The sequence below is a fragment of the Chlorocebus sabaeus genome, chromosome 27 (genome assembly GCF_047675955.1).
Source record: "Chlorocebus sabaeus isolate Y175 chromosome 27, mChlSab1.0.hap1, whole genome shotgun sequence".
Taxonomy (NCBI): domain Eukaryota; kingdom Metazoa; phylum Chordata; class Mammalia; order Primates; family Cercopithecidae; genus Chlorocebus; species Chlorocebus sabaeus.
In genome coordinates, this window is record NC_132930.1 from 48,424,613 (window position 1) to 48,449,581 (window position 24,969).

The window sequence follows — 24,969 nt, forward strand, 5'->3', positions numbered from 1 at the left end:
AGGACGCTGTGTGGCTGTTCAGGGGCCTGCTCGGAGGACAGGAACAGCGTGGTCACTGGGACAGAGCTCCCCGAAGCCTCAAAGCGCACGGAGCCCAAAGAGAGGGTGAGACCCCACATGAAGCACCCCTTCCACGTGGTCCCACATGCCTCCAGTTCACCTCTAAGAAGTCAAATCATCAAGTGGTGACAGGCAAGAGCCACCCGCCCTCAAGGTCAGGGACAGACGAGCCGGGGGCCAGCACCACGTGTCTACAGGCCCTGCCGAGGTGGGGGGGTGGGGGGCTCTGGACGAGCAAGAATCCTGGAAAGGAGATCACATACCCTATGGCGGTGCTGGGACCGGAAATGTCTACAAAATGAGGTTAGGTTTGGAAAAGGTTCTCAGAGCAATCTGCTTTGACCCCGACCTGGAAGCCGAGCTTCCTGTGATAAAGCAGGGGCGTGGGAGGCACAGGTCACCCGCAGGCTGCCCCTCCCAAGGGGACTGTGACCTGTGCCCACACCTTCCCTAATGGGCCAAGTCCCCTGCGAGGCACTGGAAGCCTCCCGAGGCTGGTCCGCAGTGCAGCAGCTATGGGAGCTACAGACCCTCGACACGGAGAGCCAAGACCGCCCGCGCACAGGGTGCCTCCAAAGGAACCCCGGCCACCACGGGGAGGCGGGCAGGAGCACTTGGGGCCTCTGCTGGCTTCATACAAATGGATTCTCACCCACACTTAAAAGGATTTAGAAAAATGAGCCTCCACGATCATAATTAAACAAGCAATAAAACGGCTAAAATATACAATGCAATCAGTTCACAGGAGTAGGGTGGCGAGGTTACTAATTATTTGAGAAGGAAAGGAAGAGGAGAGGCCCGGGTGAAGGGGCAGGTCCGTCCACCACACGCAGGCTGGGAGATACAGCTGGGGCCATTAAATAAATTTTGTACGATCTAATTAACTTGGTATGCGGTCTCAATTACTTTTCACCCAAGAAATTACTTTTGTTCAGTTTTATGTGTGTGTGTTTCCCTTTTTAAAAAAAAAAAAATGATGTAAGGCCTCGTCAGACAAGTGAGTTCCAAACTACATTTGTCTTTCAGCGCCTTGATGGCTATGCGTTTAAAAACCCATTCTATCTTATAAACTAAAAATTAAACGTGCTCAGCTGTGATGGTCCTCATCGCATCTGCTATTTATATGCTAATGCCCTCCCTGGAAGGCCGTGCAAATTGCCCGGCCAGGCCAATATCTCATGTGCATCTCCGGCTGCCAGGGACGCACCTTGAGAGGACGGAGGGCGGCGTGGAGCAGGGCTGACCACAGTGAGCGTGCGGGAAGGGCACCTGGCAGGCAGCACTGTCGGGGCCGAGCGGAACCTGCTGGACACAGACACAGCACCATGGGCGCGTCCTCACCTCTGAAACGAGAGCCTGGAGGTTCTGCTGAGGCAAATCGTTGCTTTCTAGAACGACTGGCTCTTTACTATAAAATCTACACTCAACAATACGCTCTTACAAGAATATCACAAAACAGTGCTGTGGGCCTCTTCCCATTCTCGTCTAACCCAGATCATTCCCAGGGATGAGGCTCAGACAGACCTGCCCTTGGGAGCTGCTAACCAGTACGGTGGGCCTCGGGCCGCTTCCTGGAGTCCCATGTTGCAGGGGCCAGGGCCACAGCACCACAGGCCTGGGGGCCTTCCTGGGCATGAGAGGAGGAGGCCTCAGGTTCACAGGATGCCTGGAGGTCGATTCCAGAGCCAGGCTGGGGGCAAAATTTCTGCCGGGTCCCCAGGGCCGCCTGCCAGATGGAGACGTCTGCCAACCAGATGCGGACCGGGGGTCCTGGGTGTCTGTTGCCCTCCAGATGGATGGAGCTGGGCCAGGGCGGCCTCTTCTCCTGGGGCAGCCAAACTGGCATTTGTCCCTGGGTCCCTGCTTCTTGCTGAGCAGGAGCGCTGTGTGCGGTGCTGGGGAAGCAGCTTGAGGCACCAGGGGTCACAAACGCCCCCTTCGGTGGAGAGCAGAATGACTTCTTATGTCTGGCACCTCCAGATCTAGTAGCTCCTGCCCCCGAGCTCTGCAGGGAAAGCTAACTCTGGGCTCCAGAAAATGAGGGCTGCCTGTGTCCTCGCTTCTGAATTCCAGTGAGACACACACACACACACACACACACACACACACACACACACACGGGGGCGGGAAAGGACCCTGCTTCAGCCTGACCTTCTCAGGGAAGGAGAGTGCAGCCAGGGCCCACAGGGGCCAGAATGCCAGCCTCCAGGAAGCGGGCGGAAGTTCAGCTGTGCGGCCACAGTGCCGGGTGGTCAGGCAGCCCTCAGGCGCACTCACATTCATCAGGCGGCCAGGCCTGGACAAGGAGGCTGGGCCCACACAGCTTCTCCAAGGGCTCAGCTTCCCAGTCTGTAAAATGGGGTGGAAAACCAATTGACCCCACAGGGCTGCTTTCCAAACGAAAGGGGTAACAGCCTGGGGAGGTGTTTCAAGCAGCGCTGGGCTTGTCTGGGAAGTGCCCTCTGTTTTGCAGACAGGTACTGAGGGATGGTGAAGGCCCAAGAGACAGGCCTGAGCCACCTGTGTGAGAGGGAGGGCTGGCATGAGCCCCGGCTGGGCCTCAGATGTTCTCCCCGTGTTCCCCGTGCTGACTCCGGAGAGCCCGTGTATCCGCGCCCCTCGGCGGGCAGCCCTCAGACACGGCGGCGGACGTGGCGGCTTGGCCTTCGGCATGATGGAGGGGCCCCATCACCCAGGAAGGTTCTTTCCCGGCCCTACGGCGGTCCAAGGTTTCCCGACAGCGCTGATTTAGGTCCCTCCTCCCCTGCCTGTGCCTGGTGGGTCCACATTTCATCCCTGGGTTTTCAGTTTCTGTCCTTTTCATCTCCCGGAAGTCAGACACTCCCACGGCTCCAGAGCATCACAGAAAACTTCCCCTCACGCACAGCAGGGAAAGGAGGTGGGGCCTCCATCCCAGGGGCTGACAGGGTCCCCAGGAGGCTGTCGGCTGCATCCCCGAGCCCACTGAACATCAGAGGGCAAGAGAATGCTTCTGGCATCTAACTCCAAAGATCAGAGCTCTGGTGGTAAGGCCGGCGGAGAAGGCAGACAGGCAGCAGATAGAGAAAGAAAACCACAGAGTTGGGGGGACGACTCCAGTTCTGTGAGCAATGGAGGACGCACCCACGGCCGAACCCACGTGGCTGCCCCAACAGACTCAACACCGGCAAGAACAAAAACAAATGCATCTTTCAGCCATGGAAACAAGTAACCGAGTAATTAGCAGAAGGAAAGAGCCACGCTGACAGTACTAAAGAGAACAATGCTTAAGATGGTTTTCTGACTCACTGCCTGATAGGAAATTAATATTTTGTTAATTATACAGTACAAAGTAATTGGTGATCTGAGCTATGTAATTTGGCAGCACGCAATGTGAAAGTTTCCAGGGGATTTTTATCAGCTCAGTGAATGACGCAGCCACGGATGATCACACCTGCCGTGGAGTGTGGCAAGGCTGGACACTCAAACTACCAAATGACGCTGCACATCGATCCAGGAGATTCGCCCTCAGCCTGCTCCCGGACGGAAGCCACACAGAGGCGCTCCAAACGCACGGCACACGGACGGGAGCCACACGGACGGGAGCCACACGGAGGCGCTCCAAACACACGGCACACGTATTCAAACCAGCGTGAGCATTTTCTGAAGACAGAACATCTGTGTCAAAAGGAAAACAATACTACGTAGAAACCAAGTGGAAATGATAAAAAGGAAAGACACGGTGTCTGCTCCCGGGTGACTGCCTGAAAGCCTCAGCACCAGCACCGGCTGGAGCCGCCACAGGATGGGCTGGGCCTTCCAGCGCTGGGCTCCGGGCTCCTGCCTGCAGCTAGCAGCGCTGCGTGTTCCCATCTCCTACACAATTGTTGGAAGTTCTAAAAATATTGAAATCAGGCATGATTGAATTAGCATGCTCTGTTCTACACACGGAGTTAACGACGCCAATCCCGTGCTAAATGGGGAGACGCTGAGGGAAGTGATTTAAACCCTCTGTAAATTTTATTCGAAAATTAACGAGGAGCACCTCATTCATAATTTCTAATTAAAACGGCTCTAATTAACATCCACGTTCGTCAGCCAGCCACCTGCCGCACACGGGCCACTCGGACGGGGTGGCTGCGCGGAGCCAGGAGGGAGATGGGCAGATACCGCAGTGGCGCGGCGGCATCTATTCTGGGAAGCACCGCTCACCTGAGCCAGGCGAGCCCGCCAATCACTTCATCTCCAGGCAGCTCCTCGCACTCCAGCTGCCGCGAGCAAAATCTCCAAGGACTTCAGAGCAGTGCTTTAAAAAACATCAGTTTGCGGAGAAGAGTCTAGAAAGTGTCCATTCAACTGACAAAGGAGCAGCGTGGCGCCTCCCTTCCTGCCAGAGCTGTGACATCCTCAATCCAGCCTCACAGACCCTGCTGCCCTTGCACACTCACTCACCAGCTCTGAAGCACAGCTGCGACGCGTCTGCTGGCCAGACCGTGTGGTCGAAGGGGGCGAGGGGCCCTCCAAGCACTGTCAGTCCTGGCCGCAGACACCCCCGACCCAGTGCCACCACTCAGATCTCAAGAGGACGCACACAGATAGGTCAGGAGTGGGCCCTCGGCCAGCAGGAGTGAGGAAGGATAGTGGAAGGGCAGCAGGTCTCAGGCGCTGGGTCAGGGTGGCCGCCTGCGTGCCAAGGGCTAGGGTCATGCGCCACGGAGGGGCGGTGCTGGTAGCTCCACCACGTGGGGTGTGAGACGCTCACGTCAGTCACTCAGAAGCTCAGAGACAGCTAACAGCATTGGCAGGGTCCCCGGGACCTGCTGGGTGGGAGCAGCAGCAGCTGGGGTCCTTCAGGCAGCCATGCCCTGCCCAGCACTCTCCTGCATGGCCTGGCCCACACCTGTCTTGCGGGCCCTGGCCCCCACAGACCAGGCCCTGAATATAGCACCCCCGAGCAGCCCTGTGGCAGGAGGGGCTGGCGCTGCAGCCAGGAGGGTACAGCCAGCAGGGGCCCGCAGCCGGCAGAGGTCCGGGGGGCCAGCTCTCCTAAGCCCACACAGGGCAGGGGCCAGGCTGAGCTGAACACTCACGGAAGAGCATGCAGGGACCCTGGCACAAAGAAGTTTGCATCCACTAGGGTGAGGTGGAGCTGTGGGTGCAAGTCAGCCGTGGCCGGGAGCCTGTAGGCCTTGCCGGTACCGCGGCTGTGCTGAATTAGAGTCCTGACTCAGGGAGTGGCAGCTCCTCATCCTCACCCAAGTAGGCCAAGCTGCCAGCAGCCCCGGAGGCTGCCCGGACGCACTTCCACCAGCCAGCCCCACCTGGGGGCCGTCCCAGATGCTGTGGAGCTATGACATGCAGGCAGGGGGAGCACCAGACATTCCAGAAGGTTCCACTGCTAGAACCTCAGGCCAAGGAGAGCCACCTGGCTGCCCCAGCCCCAGCACTGCTGCTGGTACTAAAAGGACTGTGCCAACTGGAGGGGCCCAGGCCTGATGAAACTAGACCATGCCACCCATCAACCCCCTCTGCTCTGTGGACCCTCACCAATAAGCTGCCCCAGGGCCAGGCAAAGGCCCACCAGCCACCTTCAGACAAAACTGTCTGCAGACTGCAGGAGCCGCGCCAGGTGAGTCCAGCGTGGTGGCTGCACAGGGGCAGTGCCTGGTGCAGGGTCTCAGCGTAAGGCTCCAGCAAGCCTCGCCCGTGCCGTGGAGACTGGGCAGTGACCTTCAAAGGGCCCCAGTGTGAGCCACAGGGAAGCGCCCTGACACAGCTGGCAGCCCCCACGCGGCCCACTTGGCAACGGTGACAGGGGCTGCCATCGGGGCCTGATCCTGCAGCTGCCATCCTGTGGGCCCGAGTGCGCTGGGCGTGAGCAGTGAGCTCACCGTGATCCTGACGTGCTGACAGCACTCACCATCTTCCTCCCCAGCCCAGACCAGCAGCATGCTTTCTCATTGCAAAAAGTGTATTTTTGCCACAACTCACAGAAGTATTTCCTCGTGAAGCGAGGTGTTGACACCCCCAAACACAGCCACACACGAGCGGCGCGGCCACCAGGCTCCCACATGACTATAAATTCTCCGGGAATCAGTTTCGGACATAAAGGAGAAAAGCAAGCTCGCCCTCTGCTGGCCCCCGGGGCGTCTGCACACCCCCACCATGCCGGGGACGCGGGCCACTGACCAGGGGAAAACCACAGGCTCAGCATTTCATCCAGAGGAGCTTCCCGGCCCCCCACTCCATGGCCCCGCACGTCTGCCGCTGTGGAACCCAACCTCTTCCTCAGCGAGGAGCACAATGTCACTTCCACCCCAAAGCTTTCTTAAAGTGGGCAGACCCAAAAGGCCAGCATCTCCCAGGCCCGGGCAGGGCTTGGGGTCCAAGTTCAGGGGTGCTGGGGTTCAGGGCTTGGGTTCCCTGAGGGAGAGGCGCCTGAGAGACACCACAGCTGTGCGAGCCCAGGGTGGCCGCGGTGTGCCTCCAGTCCCAAGGCCTGACCGCGCTGGGTGCCGCCGAGGACATCTGCAGAGAACCCCAGCTCTCAGGCCCTTCCAGGCACTGAGGCCCGGATTTCCATTCTGTGCTCAGGCAGTTCAAGGCCCTGGCACAGCAGCGTGCTGGGCACCGCCACCCTCGACCGGCTCCAACACGCCCAATGTGACGGTCTCTGCTCCCAGCTTCACCCCGCCAGAGGCACCCCATTCCTCCCTCCAGCCTCCAGCCCCTCATGGTGGCCCTGCCCCCTTCTAACCCTGTGCTCCTTGCTCAGGGAAGTGCAGTGCCCCCTACCACCCTCCCAAGCCCCTCGCAAAGCCCAGCAGACAGTAACCCAGGTCTCCACCCCTGAGTGCACTGGAGCCCGCGGTGACCCTCTTCGCCGTCTGAGGGCTTGCCAGGGGTCTTTCCTCTGGAGGATACAGCACCTGCCAGGACAGGCGCCGCATTGCTGATGACTCCCTAGAAGGAGTTGTGGGGGCACAGCCTGACTGGTGGCTTCCTGGAGGCACGAGCAGCACTCAGCACCTCTGCTCAGCTACCATACACGGCAGCCGGGCAGCACCCAAAGCTGCACCATCCCCTCTGCCACGGCGACGACCCTGGGCTCACAGGAAGCCCTTGCTGGGGCTCAGTGGGCTTGGGGTGTGGTTGGGTTCTGCCGGGCCCACAGGCCCAGGGTGCAGCCCGCCATAGCTTCTCCTCCCCCACTGAGGCCTTCTGGGACACCTTCCCGCTTGCCCACTCACCCTGTGCCTCTGCCCTCCCTTGGGCTCGATGTCCAGCTCCTTGTATTTTCTCAGTGCAAGCTCCAATTCCGCCTTCAGGTCAATGGCGCGCTTTAAACATCCACCGTGGGTCCCAACGCGGGTGAAGCGCTGCAAAACGGGGGTGCGAATAGCTCAGGGGCCTGGCCGGCAGGCCCTAGGAAGCCATCCCGCTGGGAGGCACACGCCAGGTCCACCGGACCAGGGGGTCTCTGGTACACCTGGGGTGCAGAGGACGAAGCTGCAGGTGAGGGACAGAGCCCTCGCAGGTCAGGGACCATTCAAGCCACCAGACCACGCCCCCGGGCCACAGCGCCCCCAAGAAAGGGACCCCTCATGCCTGGCGCTCTGCACACGGCCCTCCACCCACAGGTCCCAGGTTTGAGGCTCACCTGGATCCACGAGCACACGGCCGGCAGGAACTTGTTCCGGATGAGCTTGAGTGTGTCACGGGCGGCGTGGACGACAGCGAGGTTGTCCTCATTCTCCTGCACCTTCAGGCCCTCTGGGGAGAGGCACACAGAGGTCACCCGAGGGCGCCGGCCGGCATCTCCCACAGGCCCCGGAGAGGCGGACCACGCAGTGAAGGCCGCTCTAGCCTGAGGAGAACCTGCCAGATGCCCATGCCTGCCCCCAGGAATCCCAAACCTGATGCTGTGAGAAGGAAGTGTTTTATGATCTTAGAATTCTAAGAACACTGTGGCTTCACACCGAAGCCTCCCCTCACACACAGCTCCACTGCCTGCGTCTCAATCTCCTTGGCTGCAGCCATCCCATCTGGAGGCGCAAGACCACCCATGGCCTCTTCTACTCACTGCCCCCACCCGCCGGGCACAGAACCTTCCCCTCCACAGACTACCCCGCAGGACGGGGCCTGCCCAGTCCAGCCTCACCGGCCCCCACCCACCCTGGCGTCTCCTCCGCCGGACACCCCAGCTCCAGCTCTGCTCTGCCGTGGCTTCCCCCACTGTGGCACCCTCAGCGTCCGGCACAGGGCTGAGCTCTGTGCAGGCAAGGACAGCCCTGGGCTGGCAGCAGCGGTGTCCACCCCGCACAGGCTTGCAGCCTCACTGCTGAGGCACCTCCGGGCAGCTCAGCTCTGAGGATCAGTTCTCCCAGCAGCTTCCCAGCCCGGCTGCCTCCTGGCCCTGGTGAAGGGACACCAGCTGTGCCTGCTTCCAAAGAAGCAGGTTCCTCAAAGAGAGCGATTTGAAGCCATGCACAGACCCAAAGGGCCCCAAGGGGGGCATCAGTGGGGTTGGGAGGAAGCTGGGGCCGGGGGAGCAGAGGGCGGCTGTGTCTCAGCAACCCTCACCTACCCAGGCTGCAGTGCCCAGGCTGTGTGTCGCCATTTCTGGATCACATTTTCCTCCCAGCAAGGGCCGGTGCTACCTGACCCCTCACGGCAACACTGGACCGTGACAGGCCTGTGAGCTGGCGGGACGCCCACACAGCCTGCCCAGGGCTCCTGGTCACTTGGTGGTCAGGCCTGTGCTCCCTCATCCTTCGAGGACCACATCAGCCTCCAGACCCCACCTCACCCCAATTCTGCGGGTCCTTGCTCTGTCCACGGCCTTGCTGGGGTGGGGGCTGCCATGAGCTCTTAGAAGTGTTCCCGTGGACACAGAGGCCTGGCATGGGTGGGGGGATCCCAGTGCAGAGGCCACACAGAAAGGAAAAACCTGGTGGTGACCCCTGATCTAGCCCTCCAGGGGAGGCCCCTGCAGTCCAAAGCTCTGGGACCGGGTGCCAGTGAGGGAGGGGCCTACCTGGGAGCTGGGGCAGGGCGGTGCCGCAAAGATCCTGGGAAGGGAGTTACCTGAGCAGAGCTCCACGTCCAGCGTGTACTTGTGTGAGCCAAGCCCGTGGCTCCGCACAAATTCTTCGAGGTCACTGTCCTCATCCTCATCTGAGGGGTCATCTGTGGCTGTCTGGGGTGGTTGTGCCCTGCCGCCCGCTCTGGGGTGGCCTGCAGAGGCAGGCAGGTCTCTACTGCAGCAGGGCTGCTCCCCGTCCCAGGGGTCAGGGGTGCCAGACCAGCAAGGGCCCACCTGGCCCGCGCAGGAGGAGTGAAGGGCATCAGACGTGCCGGAAGCCACGCCAAGCGATTCTGTCTCCGGGTTCGGGTCAAAGTCAAAAGGCACCAGTAGCCTAAAGCAGCTCTCTACCTCCGTCAGGCACGATTCAATTTCTCCAGACAGTTCTGCCAGAAGATCAAGACCCCTGTTTGCATCACCATGTGGAGCAAAAGCACCAGCCCACCCAAAGCCACACCCAGAGGCCCACTCCCCCCAGGGCGCCACTTTTCAGGTGGAATGTCGTGGTACAATCACAGCTTACCCCAGCCTCCACCTGCCAGGCTCAGGTAGTCCTCCTGCCTCAGCCTCCCGATTAGCTGGGACTACAGGCATGTGATACCATCAACTAATTTTTTTGTAGAGACAGGGTATCGCTATGTTGCCCAAGCTGGCTTCGAACTGCTGGACTCAAGTGATCCGCCCGCCCTGGCCTCCCAAAGTGCTGGGATGACAGGTGTGAGTCACTGCACCCGGCCGTGCAGTGCACTTTTCAACTGCTTCCTAAAGCACCCAACTCAGCAGCTGGGCCTGCAGGCAACCTCTCTGCACCCCTGGGTAGTGAGCACGAGTGTGCAGGGAGGTCGGCCCGCCTGCACGTCCCAGGACACGACTGCACCTCCTTCCTGGGGCAACAAAACAGCTTTGTTCATGCCACAACTCTCGGGCTAGAGCAGCTTTCCTCCTGGCGGCCTCCTCATCGTCTAGGCGCCTGGCTGCCTGCCTTGTGGGTTCCCCTGAGGCCTGCGTTTCCCAGAAGTGGCCTGTGGCAGGGCCCGCGTCTGGAACCACAGTCTGTCAGGGGAAGGATCTGGGGCACATGTAGTCTGAAGACACGGCTGTGCCTCCACCCATGTCAGGAGGTATCTCAGGAGGGCCGTGGCACACCCTCCTCACACCATCGTGATGACACTCACGAGAAAGGCTGACCGCCGGGAAGTAAACGGTGAAGTTTTGGGGAAGGCGATGGCAAGGCAGTCACAAAATAAACAAGTGGCAGGGCCTTCAGCCAGGCTGGGGCTCAGACCACTGCCCACAGGCACACCTGTGCCTGGTATCTCTGTCCAGGGGTCTGCGCAGCAAACGGGCGTGGGTGAACGTGACCACCAGAGGGCGTGGGAGAGGCATGGACGGCCCAGGAGGCCCCTGCAGGGTGTTGGGCGGGGTCCTACGGCTGAGAATGCCTTCCAGCCCGACGTGAATCATCTCCACCTAGCCTGTCTTAAAACCTGGGTCCCTTGCGGCCGGGGCCCTGGGACCAGGAGAATGAACTGCCAGACCACGGGCAACCCCCAGAGGTGTGGGCCCCTCCCTCTGTCCTGGGCACTTGCCTTGCATCTCCCTCTCCGCCTGGCTGGCTCTTTCTTGGTAAATTTTATCCAAGTGCTTCTGCTTCTCCTCTTCTCTCTTTCTTTCTGCCAGAGTCCGAGCATTTGTGTCTTGAAAATCCACCTGAGCAATTGAAAATAAAGACTAGGGTCGGCCGGGCGGAGTGGCTCACGCCTGTCATCCCAGCACTTTGGGAGGCCAAGGCGGGCAGATCATGAGGTCACGAGTTCGAGACCAGCCTGAACAACATGGTGAAACCCCATCTCTACTAAAAATACAAAAACTAGGCCGGGCGCGGTGGCTCACGCCTGTCATCCCAGCACTTTGGGAGGCCGAGGCAGGTGGATCATAAGGTCAGCAGATGGAGACCATCCTGGCTAACACGGTGAAACCCCGTCTCTACTAAAAATACAAAAAATTAGCCAGGCCTGGTGGTGGGCACCTGTAGTCCCAGCTACTCGGGAGCCACTGTACTCCAGCATGGGCGACAGAGTGAGACTCCATCTCAAAAAAATAGCTGGGCGTGGTGGCAGGTGCCTGTAGTCCCAGCTACTTGGGAGGCTGAGGCAGGAGGATCACTTGGACCAGGGAGGTGGAGGTTGCAGCCTGGGTGGGTGAGGGTTGCTGAGACACAGCCGCCCTCCGCTCCCCCGGCCCCAGCTTCCTCCCAACCCCACTGATGCCCCCCTTGGGGCCCTTTGGGTCTGTGCATGGCTTCAAATCGCTCTCTTTGAGGAACCTGCTTCTTTGGAAGCAGGCACAGCTGGTGTCCCTTCACCAGGGCCAGGAGGCAGCCGGGCTGGGAAGCTGCTGGGAGAACTGATCCTCAGGGCTGAGGCAGGAAAATGGCGTGAACAAGGGAGCTGGAGCTTGCAGATCGCGCCACTGTACTCCAGCCTGGGCGACAGAGTGAGACTCCATCTCAAAAAAAAATAGCTAGGCGTGGTGGCAGGTGCCTGTAGTTCCAGCTACTTGGGAGGCTGAGGCAAGAGGATCACTTGGGCCAGGGAGGTGGAGGTTGCAGTGAGCCGAGATCACGCCACTGCACTCAGGCCTGGGGGACAGAGAGAGACCCTGTCTCAAAAACAACCACCACACCACAACAAAAACTAGGGCCATCTATACAGAATGTGAGGAAGATAAAGCTCAAGAAAGCCTAACAAAAGACACAGCATCCACGTGTGGCCGGGAGCCCTACACGTCTGTAAGTTCACAGTGGGGTTTTTTTTTTTTTTTTAACAAGAGTCTTGCTGTGTTGCCCAGGCTGGACTCAAACTCCCAGGATCAGGTGACCCACCAGCCTCGGCTTCCGGAGTCAGTGGGACTACGGGTGTACACCCTCACCCCCAGCTATTCACAGTGCATTACAACAAAACACAACGCACACCTCTCTGCTGTCGCAGCCTGGGAACGCCAGCACATCTGCTAACTCAAAAGAGGCGACGAGACTTCTCACAGCAAGTACCTCACAGGTAGGCAAGCAGTGTGCTTGTTCCATTGGCAGGCAGGGGCTGCTGACTGGACCCAGGGGTCTGAAACAACCCCTGAGCATGAACCCTGGGAGACAAGGCACTCCAAGGGCACACAGGGAAGCCAGCGGGGCCGGGTCATTGCACTGGGGAGGCCTGAGCCTTCGTGGCAGGTGGGGTAAGGGGCACGGTAGGGTCTGGACAATGAGGCTGGGTTCAGGCCACAGTAGCAGATCCTGGTGGGTTTCATCATGCCAGGAACGAGCCAGAGCCCACAGCAGGATCCAGGTGGAGCCTTAAAGTGCAAGGTTGGGACAGGTCCCAGAGTCCAGGGGCCACTGCCATAGAAAATGCTGCATCTGAGAAGTTGGATTTGGCTTTTCCTTTGTCTCCTACACACACATAAAAAATTACGCATGCAACCTCAGCTCCATCCACACACACAGCTTATGCTCTTCCTCTCAGAGCTGCGCCGCCCCTCTCAGGGAGGTCCTGACCCCAGCTGCTGTCCACTTTCCCACATTCCACGGATGGTCTGGTAGCCGGGGTGCTCAGGCAAGGCCAAGCAGGGCCCTGCCGTGCCAGGTCCGACAGGAAGTGCATCTTCACCCTGGTACAGTCTGCCTTCCTCATGTCAGGTAACCAGAGTCTCTGAGAAAATGGGCCAGGCCCACCTACCTTTTTGTTGTGTCTTAAGAAGTGGTAGCCCAAGGCAAGCTTCTTGTAGGCCTCCCCGAACTTCTCATTCCACCCTTCCACGGCCCGGGTGGCCGCCTGCCTCAGCCTCTGTGCCGCCTCCCTGGGGGGTGGCAGAGGTTGTGCGGGGTCCGTGCCCAGCGTGAGCTCCAGGAACTCCTGGAAGTTGGAAACGACCAGCATCCGGAACTGGTGAGACCTGGCAAAGAGTTCGTCCACGATCTGGAAGGCTGAGAGGCGGATCTCGGCGTGTTCCTGGGTCAGCTGTGCTATCAGCAGGCGGTAGGCACGGCTCAGCTGCTCCTCTGAAGACCTGGGGATATGAGCCAGCCTGACCCAACTGCCCCGCATGCAGAGGATGGGTGGGGGAGACTCTCCGTACAGGGATGCTGCATGCACGTGTGGCAGGGACCACCACTGCCTTCCCATCTTCATTCTCCCCTTTTCTAGAGCAGGGTCTGCATACTGCCGCTCAAGGGCCCCATCTAGTTCTCCAGCCCCTGCCTGTTTCTGTGTGGCCCATAAGCCAAGAATGTTGAAACAAATGAAAAATACTTGGTGAAATGTGAAAATTATATAGACTTCAAATGTCGGTGCTCATTCACAAAGTTTCATTGGAATGTGGCCCATTTATCCAGCTGCATCATCTACAGCTGCTTTCACAGAGCTGAGGCCTTACAGCAAAGCCTGAAACACAAACCATCCGGCCCTTTAAACACATGCCACACGGCACAACACAGACCGCCCGGCACAAACGCACACCGCCCAGCGCGCACACTGTTCAGCTGGGTGCCTCCTGATGCGGGAAGGAAGGGAAGGCCTAGAGCTCGGGACATCTCCCAGCCCCTCCTGAATGCTCCTCTTCCCAGCTCCTGGCCCCACATAAACCATTGCGAATTGGATTTCCAGGTGCATGCTGCAAAACCTGACCTGAAATTTTCTATTAAAATGTCAACACTCCATTACTCTATAAACCATCTGTAAGTTCTCGTTTTACAAACGCAGGATACAGGATAATGAGTGTCCTCGATTTATGTTCCACCCTCCGAGGGGAAGTTCTGCTTCCCCCATGAATCTCTGGCTGCCTGAGGGTGACCTGCAGAGATCCTGGGCGGCGTATTCCCCCGAGGGAGCAGTGAACAGGGGTGGACGTACCCTAAAGGCGATGGACCAACTCGCCCATCGGCAAGCTCTATTCTCTCCCTTCGCAAAGTCCAACAGCAAAGAAAAAGACGCACGTTTCTCTCTAAATCACATACGTGCACTCAGGAAACGGGAATGAAGAGAGAAGCACCAAGCACGGAGCAGTGATGGGTCTGCAATGCCACTCGCCCCGAACCCAGAACATGACCACCCATCAGAGCTGGGTACTGCAGGGCCCTGACAAAATGTCCTGGGTGTGTCCTCGGGTGGTTCTCTCCCAGGTCGGGGCAGGAGGGCAGGGCCCTGTGTGTGTCCTGGGCTCTGTGGGCCAGTCAGTTACTGTGAGTTACTAAACCCTAAGACATACTTGCAAATTTTCTTCAGTTCCTTCATTTTCTCAGGATTTAGTCTGGGTTCTCCTGAAGTTGTGAGCTCTTCTACCAACTTCGAAAGTTTCTGATCCATATCTAGAAATAGGTAAGGCAGAAATGCTAAATCACCATCTGTATTTTATAGCTCTTGCTGTTATTAACGTGTTTACTGGGCTCTACTATAAACCGAAAGTTCCGGGAGGACCCTGAGGCTGGGGTCCATCTGCTGTTACCTCTGGGGGCGCCTCTCTGGGAAATATGTGTCCGGCAAGGCCTTTACAGCGGTGATTACGGTCAGTTTTTAAAGTGAACCTTCAACTCGGGACCTCTACAATCCCCTGCGTGTGGGACGCTGCACTGAGGGCCGTGCGTTAAGAACCAGTGGCACTGTCCAAATCAGCTTTTGCCTAACGTGACTGTTGCTGTTTCCCTTATTCACGGATTCCGCAAGGCAGCCTCCAGCAAGGCTGCAGAGGCCAAAAGGAGCCAAGAAATTCTGAGATCAATGAAAGTCGCGCCCGGAGGCCAGGGGCGGCCCTAACGGAGGCAGCCCGCCCGGAGGCCCAGGGTCGAGCACCGCGGCGTGCAAGGTGGGAAATGGCGAGAGCCTGCAGCACCGCCAGAAAAAGGCCGAAGGACCCGGAAGGAAGCGCCAGGGGAGGCCGGGGCGGAGGCTGGGAAGCTGCGCCCTACCCGGGGAAAGCAGCGGCCCGGCGGGGCCGCACGAGGCTGGGGCCGCGGAGTCGCCCTCGCACAGCGGCTGCACCGGGCGGGCGTGCAGCCTTCGGCGGTGCTCGGGGGCTGCGGCCTGTCACTCGGCTCTGGGCCCGCCCTCCGGCCCCGCCGCCGGCGCTCTCGAGGACACGGGACACGCTCCGCCCGCAGGTCTCTGCCCGGCGCCCGCAGAGCCACCGGTGCTGAACCGGCTCGACCCTCGCCCCCCAGCGCAACCACAGCCCCACCTACCGCTGACTCGGCGCTCGCCTCGCCCCGCCCCTTCCGGCGGGCGGACCGCCCCTCCTGTCAGGTGCCCAAGAGCTCTACAGCCATTGGCTGTCCCTGGGCCGGACGCATCAGGAGCTGGGGTCACCACGGCGACGACTGCACCTACCCCTTGACGCGGCCGTTCTCGCTGTTGCCCCATCCTTTCCGGCAAAGGCCCCGCCCCTATCACGTGCCCTGAGCTCGGCAGCCAATGGCTCACCCCGACCCAGGAGGCGCAGGCGCAAAGACGCGGCCGAGGTCTGCGCGGTGACGTAGGCGCGCTCCCGGCGAGGGCGGGGCAGCCTGGGAGAGGAGACGCGCGACAAAAGAGGCGGGAGGGCGCAGAAAGTCCTTAAAGGGGCTGCGGTGTGCGGGCGCCGGGGGCGGGGCCGGCCGGGAAACTGAGGCCGAAAGGAAGTTCCGGTCTGGGCGTCAATGCCACGCCTGCCGGGAGTCTCGCGGCCAGGTCCCTTCCCCTGCGGAGGGCCGGTGAAGACTGCCCAGGCGGGAGGGCGCGGGTCCCTGGACCCTGGCGCCCTGGACCCCGCGGCGCCTCCCCCCTCGGGCCCGAGAAGGGAACCCCTGGGCGGGCTCGGGGGTCTTCGGGGCCCAGCTCGGCGCCAGACACACAGCAGGTACCCCTGGGCCCGGGCTGGCCCCGGGCAGAATGAGGACCAGAAGCGCCGTCCGTCCTGCCGCCGAGGTCCGCAGCCTGGAATGGAGGGGAGTGCGAGGCCGGCTGCGGACGGACCGACCTGGAGACCGGTGGCTCAGGAGGAACGCGGTGTGCACCCCACTCGCGGGGCGCCCGGCACAGGCCACGCAGAGCAGACGCCCGACTGGGCGTCCGGGGCTGGGTGCATGGCGGGGGCCGCCGGCGGCGGGGCGGCGGGGCGGTGGGCCAGGGTTTCTTTTTCGGGGGAATGGGCGTGCCCTTGCGTTAGAGTGGTGGTAGCTCACAACCCTGTTAATCGTGTTTTTGTAGGGTGGGTTTCACGATGTGTGAGTTATATCTCAGTAAAGCAATTATTTTAAAAAAGAAAAGAAGAGGGACTCCCTGCGCCGCCCCTCTCTGCAGCACCAGCCTCTGTCCCTGGGCGTCAGTGGCTCCCAGCTCCTAGCCTGCAGGCAGCCCTGAGCCGCTCCTCCGCCTCACCCCTTCCTCACCCAGCCTCTTGCTTCACTGAGCAAGCTGCAGCCAGATCCTCCCTCAGCGCCCCTTGCCCTGTGCACCCAATCGCCGGCCTGTGGCTTCCTCCAAGGCACCCATCCAGCAGTTTCCCTCTGTGTTCTACAGCAGGTTTTTTTGTTGTTGTTTATTAGTTCTCATTAGCATAAAAAGGTGCCGTTTCTCCCATACTAACAAAACCCTCTCTTTATCTGACTTCTCTCACCAATTGCTAAGTCCAGTTTCTTTTACACTGCCCCGGGGTGTCCTCTCAGCCCTCAGGCTCTACAGCACAGCCAAGCTGCCCGTCCACTGTCCACTGCCCTCTATCAGCTGATGGCCCTGCAGCCTTTTTTTTTTTTTTTGAGACGAATCTCGCTTTGTCACCCAGGCTGGAGTGCAGTGGCGCGATCTCGGCTCACTGCAACCTCCGCCTCCTGGGTTCAAGGGTTCAAGCGATTCTCCTGCCTCAGCCTCCCGAGTAGCTGGGATTACAGGTGCCCACCACCACACCCAGCTCATTTTTGAATTTTTAGTAGAGACGGGGTTTCACCATGTTGGTCAGGCTGGTCTCGAACTCCTGACTTCCGGTGATCCGCCCGCCTCAGCCTTCCGAAGTGCTGGGATTACAGGCGAGAGCCACCGCGCCTGGCCTGCCCTCATCCTTCTGTTCGCTTGGACCAATTACCTGACTCACTTGAGCTTCTCACTTCCTCACTCCATGAACATTTGGTTTGCAAATCCTGACAGCCCTTCCCTCAGAACACATCCAGATGTGAGCAGGTCCCACTGCCTCATTGCCGCTGCCAATTCCCGGCCACCCCTGCAGTGGGTCACTGCTGTCACCTTGTCTTTCACTTGTGCGCTGGTACCCCTAGACCATCATGCAGCAACCAGAGGGACCTTTGAAAGTCTAAGGTCGGATCACAGGATTGCTCCACACACAATCCTCCTACAGCTCCCATCCCAGAGCAAAGCAAAATCTGTCGTGGCCTGCGTTTGCCGCCCCCTACATCCCACCGGTCGACTTCTCCAACCTGCTCTTGCTATCACACTGGGCCTCTGGGGAGCGAATCCTTCTGCCGGGAAGCTTCTGCCAGTATCCAGAGCTCCTTCCCCATCTCCGTCCAGCCACTGCTCATGTCTCACCCCTGAGCAAACACTTCTGCACCTTCCCGCCTCCCCGGCTCAGCACCCCCACCGTCCGTTTTCTTAACCTGCTCCGCTTGTTCCCAGGGCACTTCTGGCTTTGTATCACACAGACTTACTTACTATCTTACTAGCTGATTCGCTTTTTTCTCTTCACCCCTAAAACATACAGTCCATAAAATTAGAGATCTCTGTTTTGTTTCATGAAGCCAGACACAAAGTAGTGCTCAATATTTGTTGAATGCTGGATAAGATTAGAAAGCCAAGATAAATCATGATAAGAATTAGACGATATTTTATTTTTTTGTTTTCATTTGAGGCGGAGTCTTGCTCTGTCGCCCAGGTTGGAGTGCAGTGACGCGATCTCGGCTCACTGGAACCTCTGCCTCCCAGGTTCAAGTGATTCTTGTGTCTCAGCCTCCCAAACAACTGGGATTACAGGCACCCACCACCATGCCCAGCTAATTTTTGTATTTTTAGTAGAGACAGGGTTTCACCATATTGGCCAGGCTGGTCTCGAACTCCTGGCCTCAAGTGATCTGCCCACCTCCGTCTCCCAAAGTGTTGGGATTATAGGCGTGAGTCACTGCACCCAGCCAAGAATTAGAAGATACTTCTAAAAGACATTTTAAAAGAACCAACAGAAAGTTTGAGATGATAAAACCCAAGCAGTATAAACAAAACCACCCAAGGCACATCTTAAATTGCAGAAAACTAGTGACAAATCTTAGAAGCAGTCAGAGTAAAAAAGGCATATGACATATAGGCCCAAAGAAGCCAAAGATTTCTTGTCCCTTCCACCCCCAACAACAACAACAACAAAAGCAAGCCAGAAGAAAATGGAACATCTTTAAGATGGTAAAAGAAAAAATTCTGTCAATCTAGAACTATATATGAGCAATATAGCCTTTTAAAACTGAGGTGACACAAAAGCATTTTCAGACAAAAGCTACATGAATTATAACCAGCAGATTTCCAGTCCAGGGACTGTTACAGGATGCTCTTCAGATGAAAGGAAAATGATGCCAGAGCCAAACTATAAAAGGAATGAAAAGTTCTATAAACACTTTTTTTTTTTTTTTTTTTTTGAGACGGAGTTTCACTCATCACCCAGGCTGGAGTGCAATGGTGAGATCTTGGCTCACCGCAACCTCTGCCCCCTGAGTTCAAGCGATTCTCCTGCCTCAGCCTCCTGAGTAGCTGGGACTACAGGCACGTGCCGCCACGCCCGGCTAATTTGTGTATTTTTAGTAGAGATGGGGTTTCACCATGTTGGTCAGGCTGGTCTCGAACTCCTGACCTCATGATCTGCCTCCTGGAGGTGGCAATACCGTAGATGAGAGAAGGATCTAAATCTACAGGAAGATATGCCATATTCATGGGTTGAGGACTCAATATTGTTAACGATTTTTAAGTCCTTGTTATGGACTGAATTGTGGCCCCTGCCTACCAAATTCCTATATTGAAGCCCTAACCTCCAATGTGACTTTATTTGGAGATGAGGCCTTTAAAGAGGTGAACATTAAATGGGATTCTAGGGATAGAGCCCGCATTTGATAGGACTGATGTCCTCGTAACATGAAGAGACTCCTAAGATGTGTGTGCATAGGAGGAAGTCCACCACTAGAGGACACAGTGAGAAGGGGGCCGTCTGCAAGCCAGGAGGAGAGGCCTCACCGGGAGCCAACCCTGCCAGCATCTCCTCTAGAACCGTGAAGAAATAAATGTCCATTGTTTAAACCCCCTAGTCTGCGGTCTTCTGTTATGGCAGCCAAGCAAATGAATGCCGTCCCTTTGGGGACGATAGGTTCACTGCAGTTCCAGTGAAAATCCCAGCACACTTTACAGTGTGTAGCAGACACTGATTAGTCGACTCTAAAATGTACGTGGAAATGCAAAGGACCTAGAACCACCGAGACCATCTGAAAAAGCAGAACCGGAGGAATCATGCTCCCTGGTTTCAAGACTTGCCTTAAAACTGCAATAATTAAGATAATGTGGGCTGGGCGCAGCGGCTCACACCTGTCATCCCAGCACTTTGGGAGGCCGAGACAGGCGGATCACGAGGTCAGGAGATCCAGGCCATCCTGGCTAACACGATGAAACACCGTCTCTACTAAAAATAAAAAAATTAGCCGGGCGCGGTGGCGGGCGCCTGTAGTCCCAGCTACTCGGGAGGCTGAGGCAGGAGAATGGCGGGAACCCGGGAGGCAGAGCTTGCAGTGAGTGGAGATTGCACCACTGCACTCCAGCCTGGGCGACAGAGCCAGACTCCGTCTCAAAAAAAAAAAAAAAAAAAGATAGTGTGGTGGTGTTAGTACAAGGATAGACCTAAAGGCCAATTTAACAGAAGACAGTGTCCAGAGATAAACCCCAACTTACACAGCCAGGAATTTTTTTTTTTTAATGGAGCCAGCATTATTCAATGGGATGAGAAAGGTCTTTTTAACAACTGGTGTCAGAACAATAAACATACGGGATGGGGTGGGGAATCATCCTCAAGCTCTTCCTCACGCAACACACACGAGTTAGAGATGTGTTACAGACTTAAACAGAAAAGCTGGAATGGAATCTTCTGGAATACATAAGAGAATATTATCGCAACCCTGGAATAAGTAGAGTTTTTCTTTTTTTTAGAACAAAGAAAAGCATTAGCCACAAAGGAAAGAATAAATTGAACTGCACTAAAATTTAAAAAATCTGCTGATCAAATGACAGTCAATAAAGCATAAATACACATATCCCAGAAAGGATTCGTATGTGAGGAATTCCTACAAATCAGTAAGATAATGCAATCTAAAATGAGCAACAGACAAATATATAAATTACAATCAGCACATCAGGAGGTCAAAATCAGACATCAGAGAAAAGGAAAGGAAAATCACACTGAGGCTGCAGTGCACACCCACCTGAATGGCTAACCTGACAACACCAAGTGTTAACAACAACATGGGGCCACTGGAAACCTCACACTGCTGCTGGAGTGTAAAATGCTACCACCAACTTTGGATAAATCTTTGGCATTTGTGGTACAGTTAAACATATAAACACACCATGACTCAGTTCATTCTACTTCCAGATAATTACTTCCCAAAGAAATGAAAATAATGTCTGCAAGAGGACTGGCACACAAATGTTTGTAAGAGGTTTACTCATCATAGCCCCAAATAGGGAACAACCCAAATGTCCATCAAGAGAATGGACATGGGCCGGGTGTGGTGGCTCACGCCTGTAATCCCAGCACTTTGGGAGGCCAAGGCGGGCAGATCATGAGATCAGGAGATTGAGACCATCCTGGCCAACATGGTGAAACCCCGTCTCTACTAAAAATACAAAAATTAGCTGGGCTGGGCGTGGTGGTGTGCACTTGTAATCCCAGCTACTCGGGAGGCTGAGGCAGGAGAATTGCTTGAACCCAAGAGGTGGAGATTGCAGTGAGCCAAGATTGCACCACTGCACTCCAGCCTGGTGTACATTGTGGTCTGTGCACACATGGATTACTATCACTCCTACTCAGCAACACAAAGGACGCAACCGCTGACATGTGCAACAGGCATGGACTTCACAAGTGTCTGCAGAGAGTGAAACAAGCCAGACCCACCAGTGTCCACACTCCACCATCTGATGCCTATGGAGGCAACCCCCCCACACACGGTGACAAAAATCAGAGCAATGATTGTGCCCTGGGGTTGTGGATAACTCAGAAGGCACAAGGGGTCCCTTTCTGGGGCCATGGGGACGTTCCATACCTGGGCTTTAGTGGTTGTCACACGGAGGTACATTTATTAAGACTCACTGAGTAGCTTTTACTTGTATGTGCATTTTGGTGCATGTAATTTGTACCTCAGTTGAGAACGAGTCCAGCGAGATAACACAACCAACAAAACATCTCACATTCAAGACTCCCAGTGCCTCTCACTGGTGCGGATGTGGAGCAGGTGGGCGGAAGCGGGTGCAGCCCCTTTAGCAAACCGTGTCTGCTGAGTGGACACGTGACCCAGCAATGCCACTCCTTGGCATCTTCCCACAAAAAGATGATGTGTCTAGCAAGGGTCACCTCCCAGAGTGCTCATGGCAGCTTTACCTGGACACTGCCCGACGTCCACCAGCGTGAGAGGGGCTGGGCCACTGTGCTGCTTCCGCTGGAGAGCACAGGCCTTAACCAGGCAAGACGTTGCCGTGCCAGGGCTGCCGAGTAACACTGAGCCACGGACCCACGCCATGTGGCCGGAGTGAGCCACTCTGATGATGACTGACCAGGATATTGACTGGGCAAGGCCAGGGGCTGGGAACAGTCTGTTTGGTGGTTACATGCGTGTTACACAGAAATTCATTATGTGAACTTAGAATGTGTGTGCTCCGGTATGTTCTACTCAAGTTAAAAAGGAAAGAACAGGACACAAGGCAAGAAAAGCCCCTGCACGTGAGGACGGTGGAGCCTGGGTGGCTCAGGAGCCCGGGGAGCAGTGTGTGGGGCACTGGGGCCACAGGGTCTGCTTCGGCCAAGGGCTGACCCAGGGATGGGCACTCCAATGTGGAGCATGTGGGAATGTGGTGGGTTCCAGTCGGGTGCTGTAGAGGGGCCAGGGCAGCCACCATGGGGTAAGAGACAGGCTAAGGGGCACCAGGCTGGCCACAAGAGCTGGGATGGGCTGCTGGAGAGAACAGGTGTGGGCGGGGGGGGAAAGGCCAGTGGCTATAGCCTGCAGCCTCCTCAGCCCAAGCCTAGACTCAGCCCAAGCCGCAGGCCCAGGCTTGCTGGTGGCTGCAGCCTGAGCCCCCACACACCACAGACAACGGCCTGTGGGTTCCAGGAACCAGTGTCTGAGTCATACCCAGCTGCAAGCTGGGGCCTCCAGACACTGGGGCCATCATGCTTCAGGGCAGCGCCTGAGAGGAGGACTGCGCTCCTGGTGCGGTCCGGGCAGGAGTGGCCTCCAGCCAGCTTCTCAACCCCTGTAGCCGTGGTGCCAGAAGCGATGCACATGCCCGCCGTGCTGCCCAGGCCCCAGGGAGGAGCAGGACACAACCCTCGGTGTTAGAAACGCACGGCAGCCTCGGCTCACACAGAAATGAGAAATAGAAAACCATTTTATTCGCATGGTTTACATTTACAGTTTATTAGCTAGTCAACATCAACATGCAAAAATAAGCACTAACTACAAACCTCTACAATATGGTTCTCTGTCAACTACGATGGTTCATTTGTTTTGAAAAGTCATCAGTACTTCTCTCAACTGAACGATTAATTTCTGTAATGGATAGTATTTGGACTCTACAGTTATGGAACCATCCGGCAAGGCCTCTGCAGAAACTTGGTCCTGTGGATTTCCACGTTATACATTCTCAAAGCAGGAAGTAAGGCGGCACACGGAGGGTGTGATATCGAAACTACGCACGTAGGAACACAGCCCCGTGATGTGGTATCGAAACTACGCACGTACGAACACAGTCCCGCGGACACGGCCCGCGAGGCAGGTGGGCGTCCTCGAAGCCAGCCCCTGACGGTGGCGGCGCCAGGCGTTTTGGCAGCAGCTCTCGAATGAAGCCGTGAGTGTCCCTTGTGGCGCAGCATCGCGGGTCACTGCAGGTCAGTCCAGTGCCACTGCCACCTTCCCCGGCCGGGCCGGGGCCAACGGGAGGTGGTGAAGGACCAGCCCGTTCTCCAAGTCTCATCGTTCACAGAAGGAAAGAAACTGAAAACACAGGGAAATCATGGACTCCTATATTTTAAACGTTCTAAAGTTTCCCTCAGTGTTTAGGTCAGTCTTTAAAGAAAAGTTTCCTTCGAAAGTTGAAAGTACTTTTCAGAAGCATCAAATGGTTGACGTGTTACAAAATCCTACCAATCAAAATGCTGTTTTCAAACTTATGACACCTTATTTTCTCTCTTCCTAAGAGCATTTATCGGTGCTCACTCATCTTTGGTCGCAAGAAACAGAAACGCCGAGGCAGGCTGGAGCGCGAGGCAGGAGGAAGGCGCGGCCTCCCTGCCCGCTGCAGCCCGTCCCCGAGGCGTGCGCTTGGCGACGTGGGGCCTACATGATGTATACCTTCTCGGCTTGTGAGAAGTGGAAGACTTCTTTGGTTCTCGGGCAAACGACTTTATCATCTTGACGGATAGAAAGCAGAGACTGAAAAACAAAACCAGGAATGCGTTAAGGCAAGCGAATACAACGTAAACAGACTTCCATGGAAAATCCCCACAACGAACCACCAGGGAATCACTCACCCTCTCGGGCAAAGTTGCTTCCCAAAGGCACACTTGCCAAAGAAATCCCGGGGCCACCCCGCCTGTCCTTCCCGCCCCTGATCCATTTCGAATGAAGCTAAGGCAGGGTGGGCAAGAGGACAGCCCTGTTCCGATGGCAACGTGTGCCAGCCTGGACCCCCTGCCCTACCCACCCCACACAGCCCTGTTCCAATGGCAACACGTGCCAGCCTGGCCCCCCGCCCTGCCCCCCTCACATTGTAGCCGTAGACGTAGCCGTTGGGCAGCATCATGGGCGGGTTGTTCTCGTTCATCACGTCGCCGGAGATCTTGCAGACCAGGCGGGAGTTGGCACAGTGGGCCATGGGCAGGGGCTGCGCCAGCTTGTTCAGGGAGCGGCTGCACACGGGGCAGTCGGGGCTCTTGGAGCTGCCGTCCTCTTTGTAGCACTGTCTGTGCGTTGGGTCAAGGAAGGGTTGGGGACCACCCAGGGTGAGCCGAGCCCCCTTGTGGCCACTCTACCCCGGGCTGCATGCCATTCTGGCTATGTGAGCACCGTGCAGACCACACGGGGTATCCTTCAAGGCAAAGGAAGTGCTGCACTTGACAGCTAAACAGCCCCCCCGAGGCCTGGGGGAGACAAGAAGCCCGCACCTTCCCGCCCCGGCCTCCTGCGCCAGGACCACATGCACACAGCGGCTGCGTCGCCCACCGCCCTCTCCCCCGCCACACAACCTCTCCAGGCAGGACAAGAGCCACCCCGCAGGGATGTTCTGCTGGCACCGAGGAACAGGCAGTGGGCAAGCACACCAGCCCTCCCCCTCAGAGTTCCACAGAGGGGACAAGGGAGGGGGCCTGAGTCTCATTCATATCCCAGCACAGCCAGGAATCAGCGCAATCCCGAAACACTCACTGCCTTCTGGGCCTGAGTCAGGTCACACGAGAGACATTCACAGGCGGGGACAGAGTCAGTCACAGGTGAGGGCAGAGTCAGTTGTAGGAGGACAGTCAGTCACAGGTGGGGGCAGAGTCAGCCACAGGTGGGGATAAAGTCAGTCACAGGTGAG

General features: G+C 57.2%; 2 protein-coding genes across 8 annotated transcripts in view; both read right to left on the reverse strand.

Annotated features, from left to right (window-relative positions):
* The window catches only part of UVSSA (UV stimulated scaffold protein A), a 50,175-nt gene extending 34,740 nt beyond the window's left edge, over window positions 1-15,435 (reverse strand). The window contains exons 1-7 of one of the 4 annotated variants that reach the window (XM_008018159.3): window positions 15,357-15,435; window positions 14,387-14,486; window positions 12,859-13,189; window positions 10,714-10,834; window positions 9,127-9,510; window positions 7,700-7,812; window positions 7,290-7,418 (exon numbers count right to left, since the gene is read on the reverse strand). In XM_008018159.3, coding sequence (XP_008016350.3) covers window positions 7,290-7,418; window positions 7,700-7,812; window positions 9,127-9,510; window positions 10,714-10,834; window positions 12,859-13,189; window positions 14,387-14,484 — 1,176 coding nt within the window. In that variant the 5' untranslated portion in view covers window positions 14,485-14,486; window positions 15,357-15,435. The other 3 variants (XM_008018162.3, XM_008018161.3, XM_073012581.1) reach the window with 3 other exon arrangements.
* A 7,329-nt stretch (window positions 15,436-22,764) lies between these two features.
* Window positions 22,765-24,969, reverse strand: part of MAEA (macrophage erythroblast attacher, E3 ubiquitin ligase) — a 50,177-nt gene continuing 47,972 nt past the window's right edge. For all 4 annotated transcript variants that reach the window (XM_008018163.3, XM_073012584.1, XM_073012582.1 and 1 more), the window contains exons 8-9: window positions 24,160-24,355; window positions 22,765-23,825 (exon numbers count right to left, since the gene is read on the reverse strand). In XM_008018163.3, coding sequence (XP_008016354.3) covers window positions 23,730-23,825; window positions 24,160-24,355 — 292 coding nt within the window. In that variant the 3' untranslated portion in view covers window positions 22,765-23,729. The remainder of the gene's footprint in view (window positions 23,826-24,159; window positions 24,356-24,969) is intronic.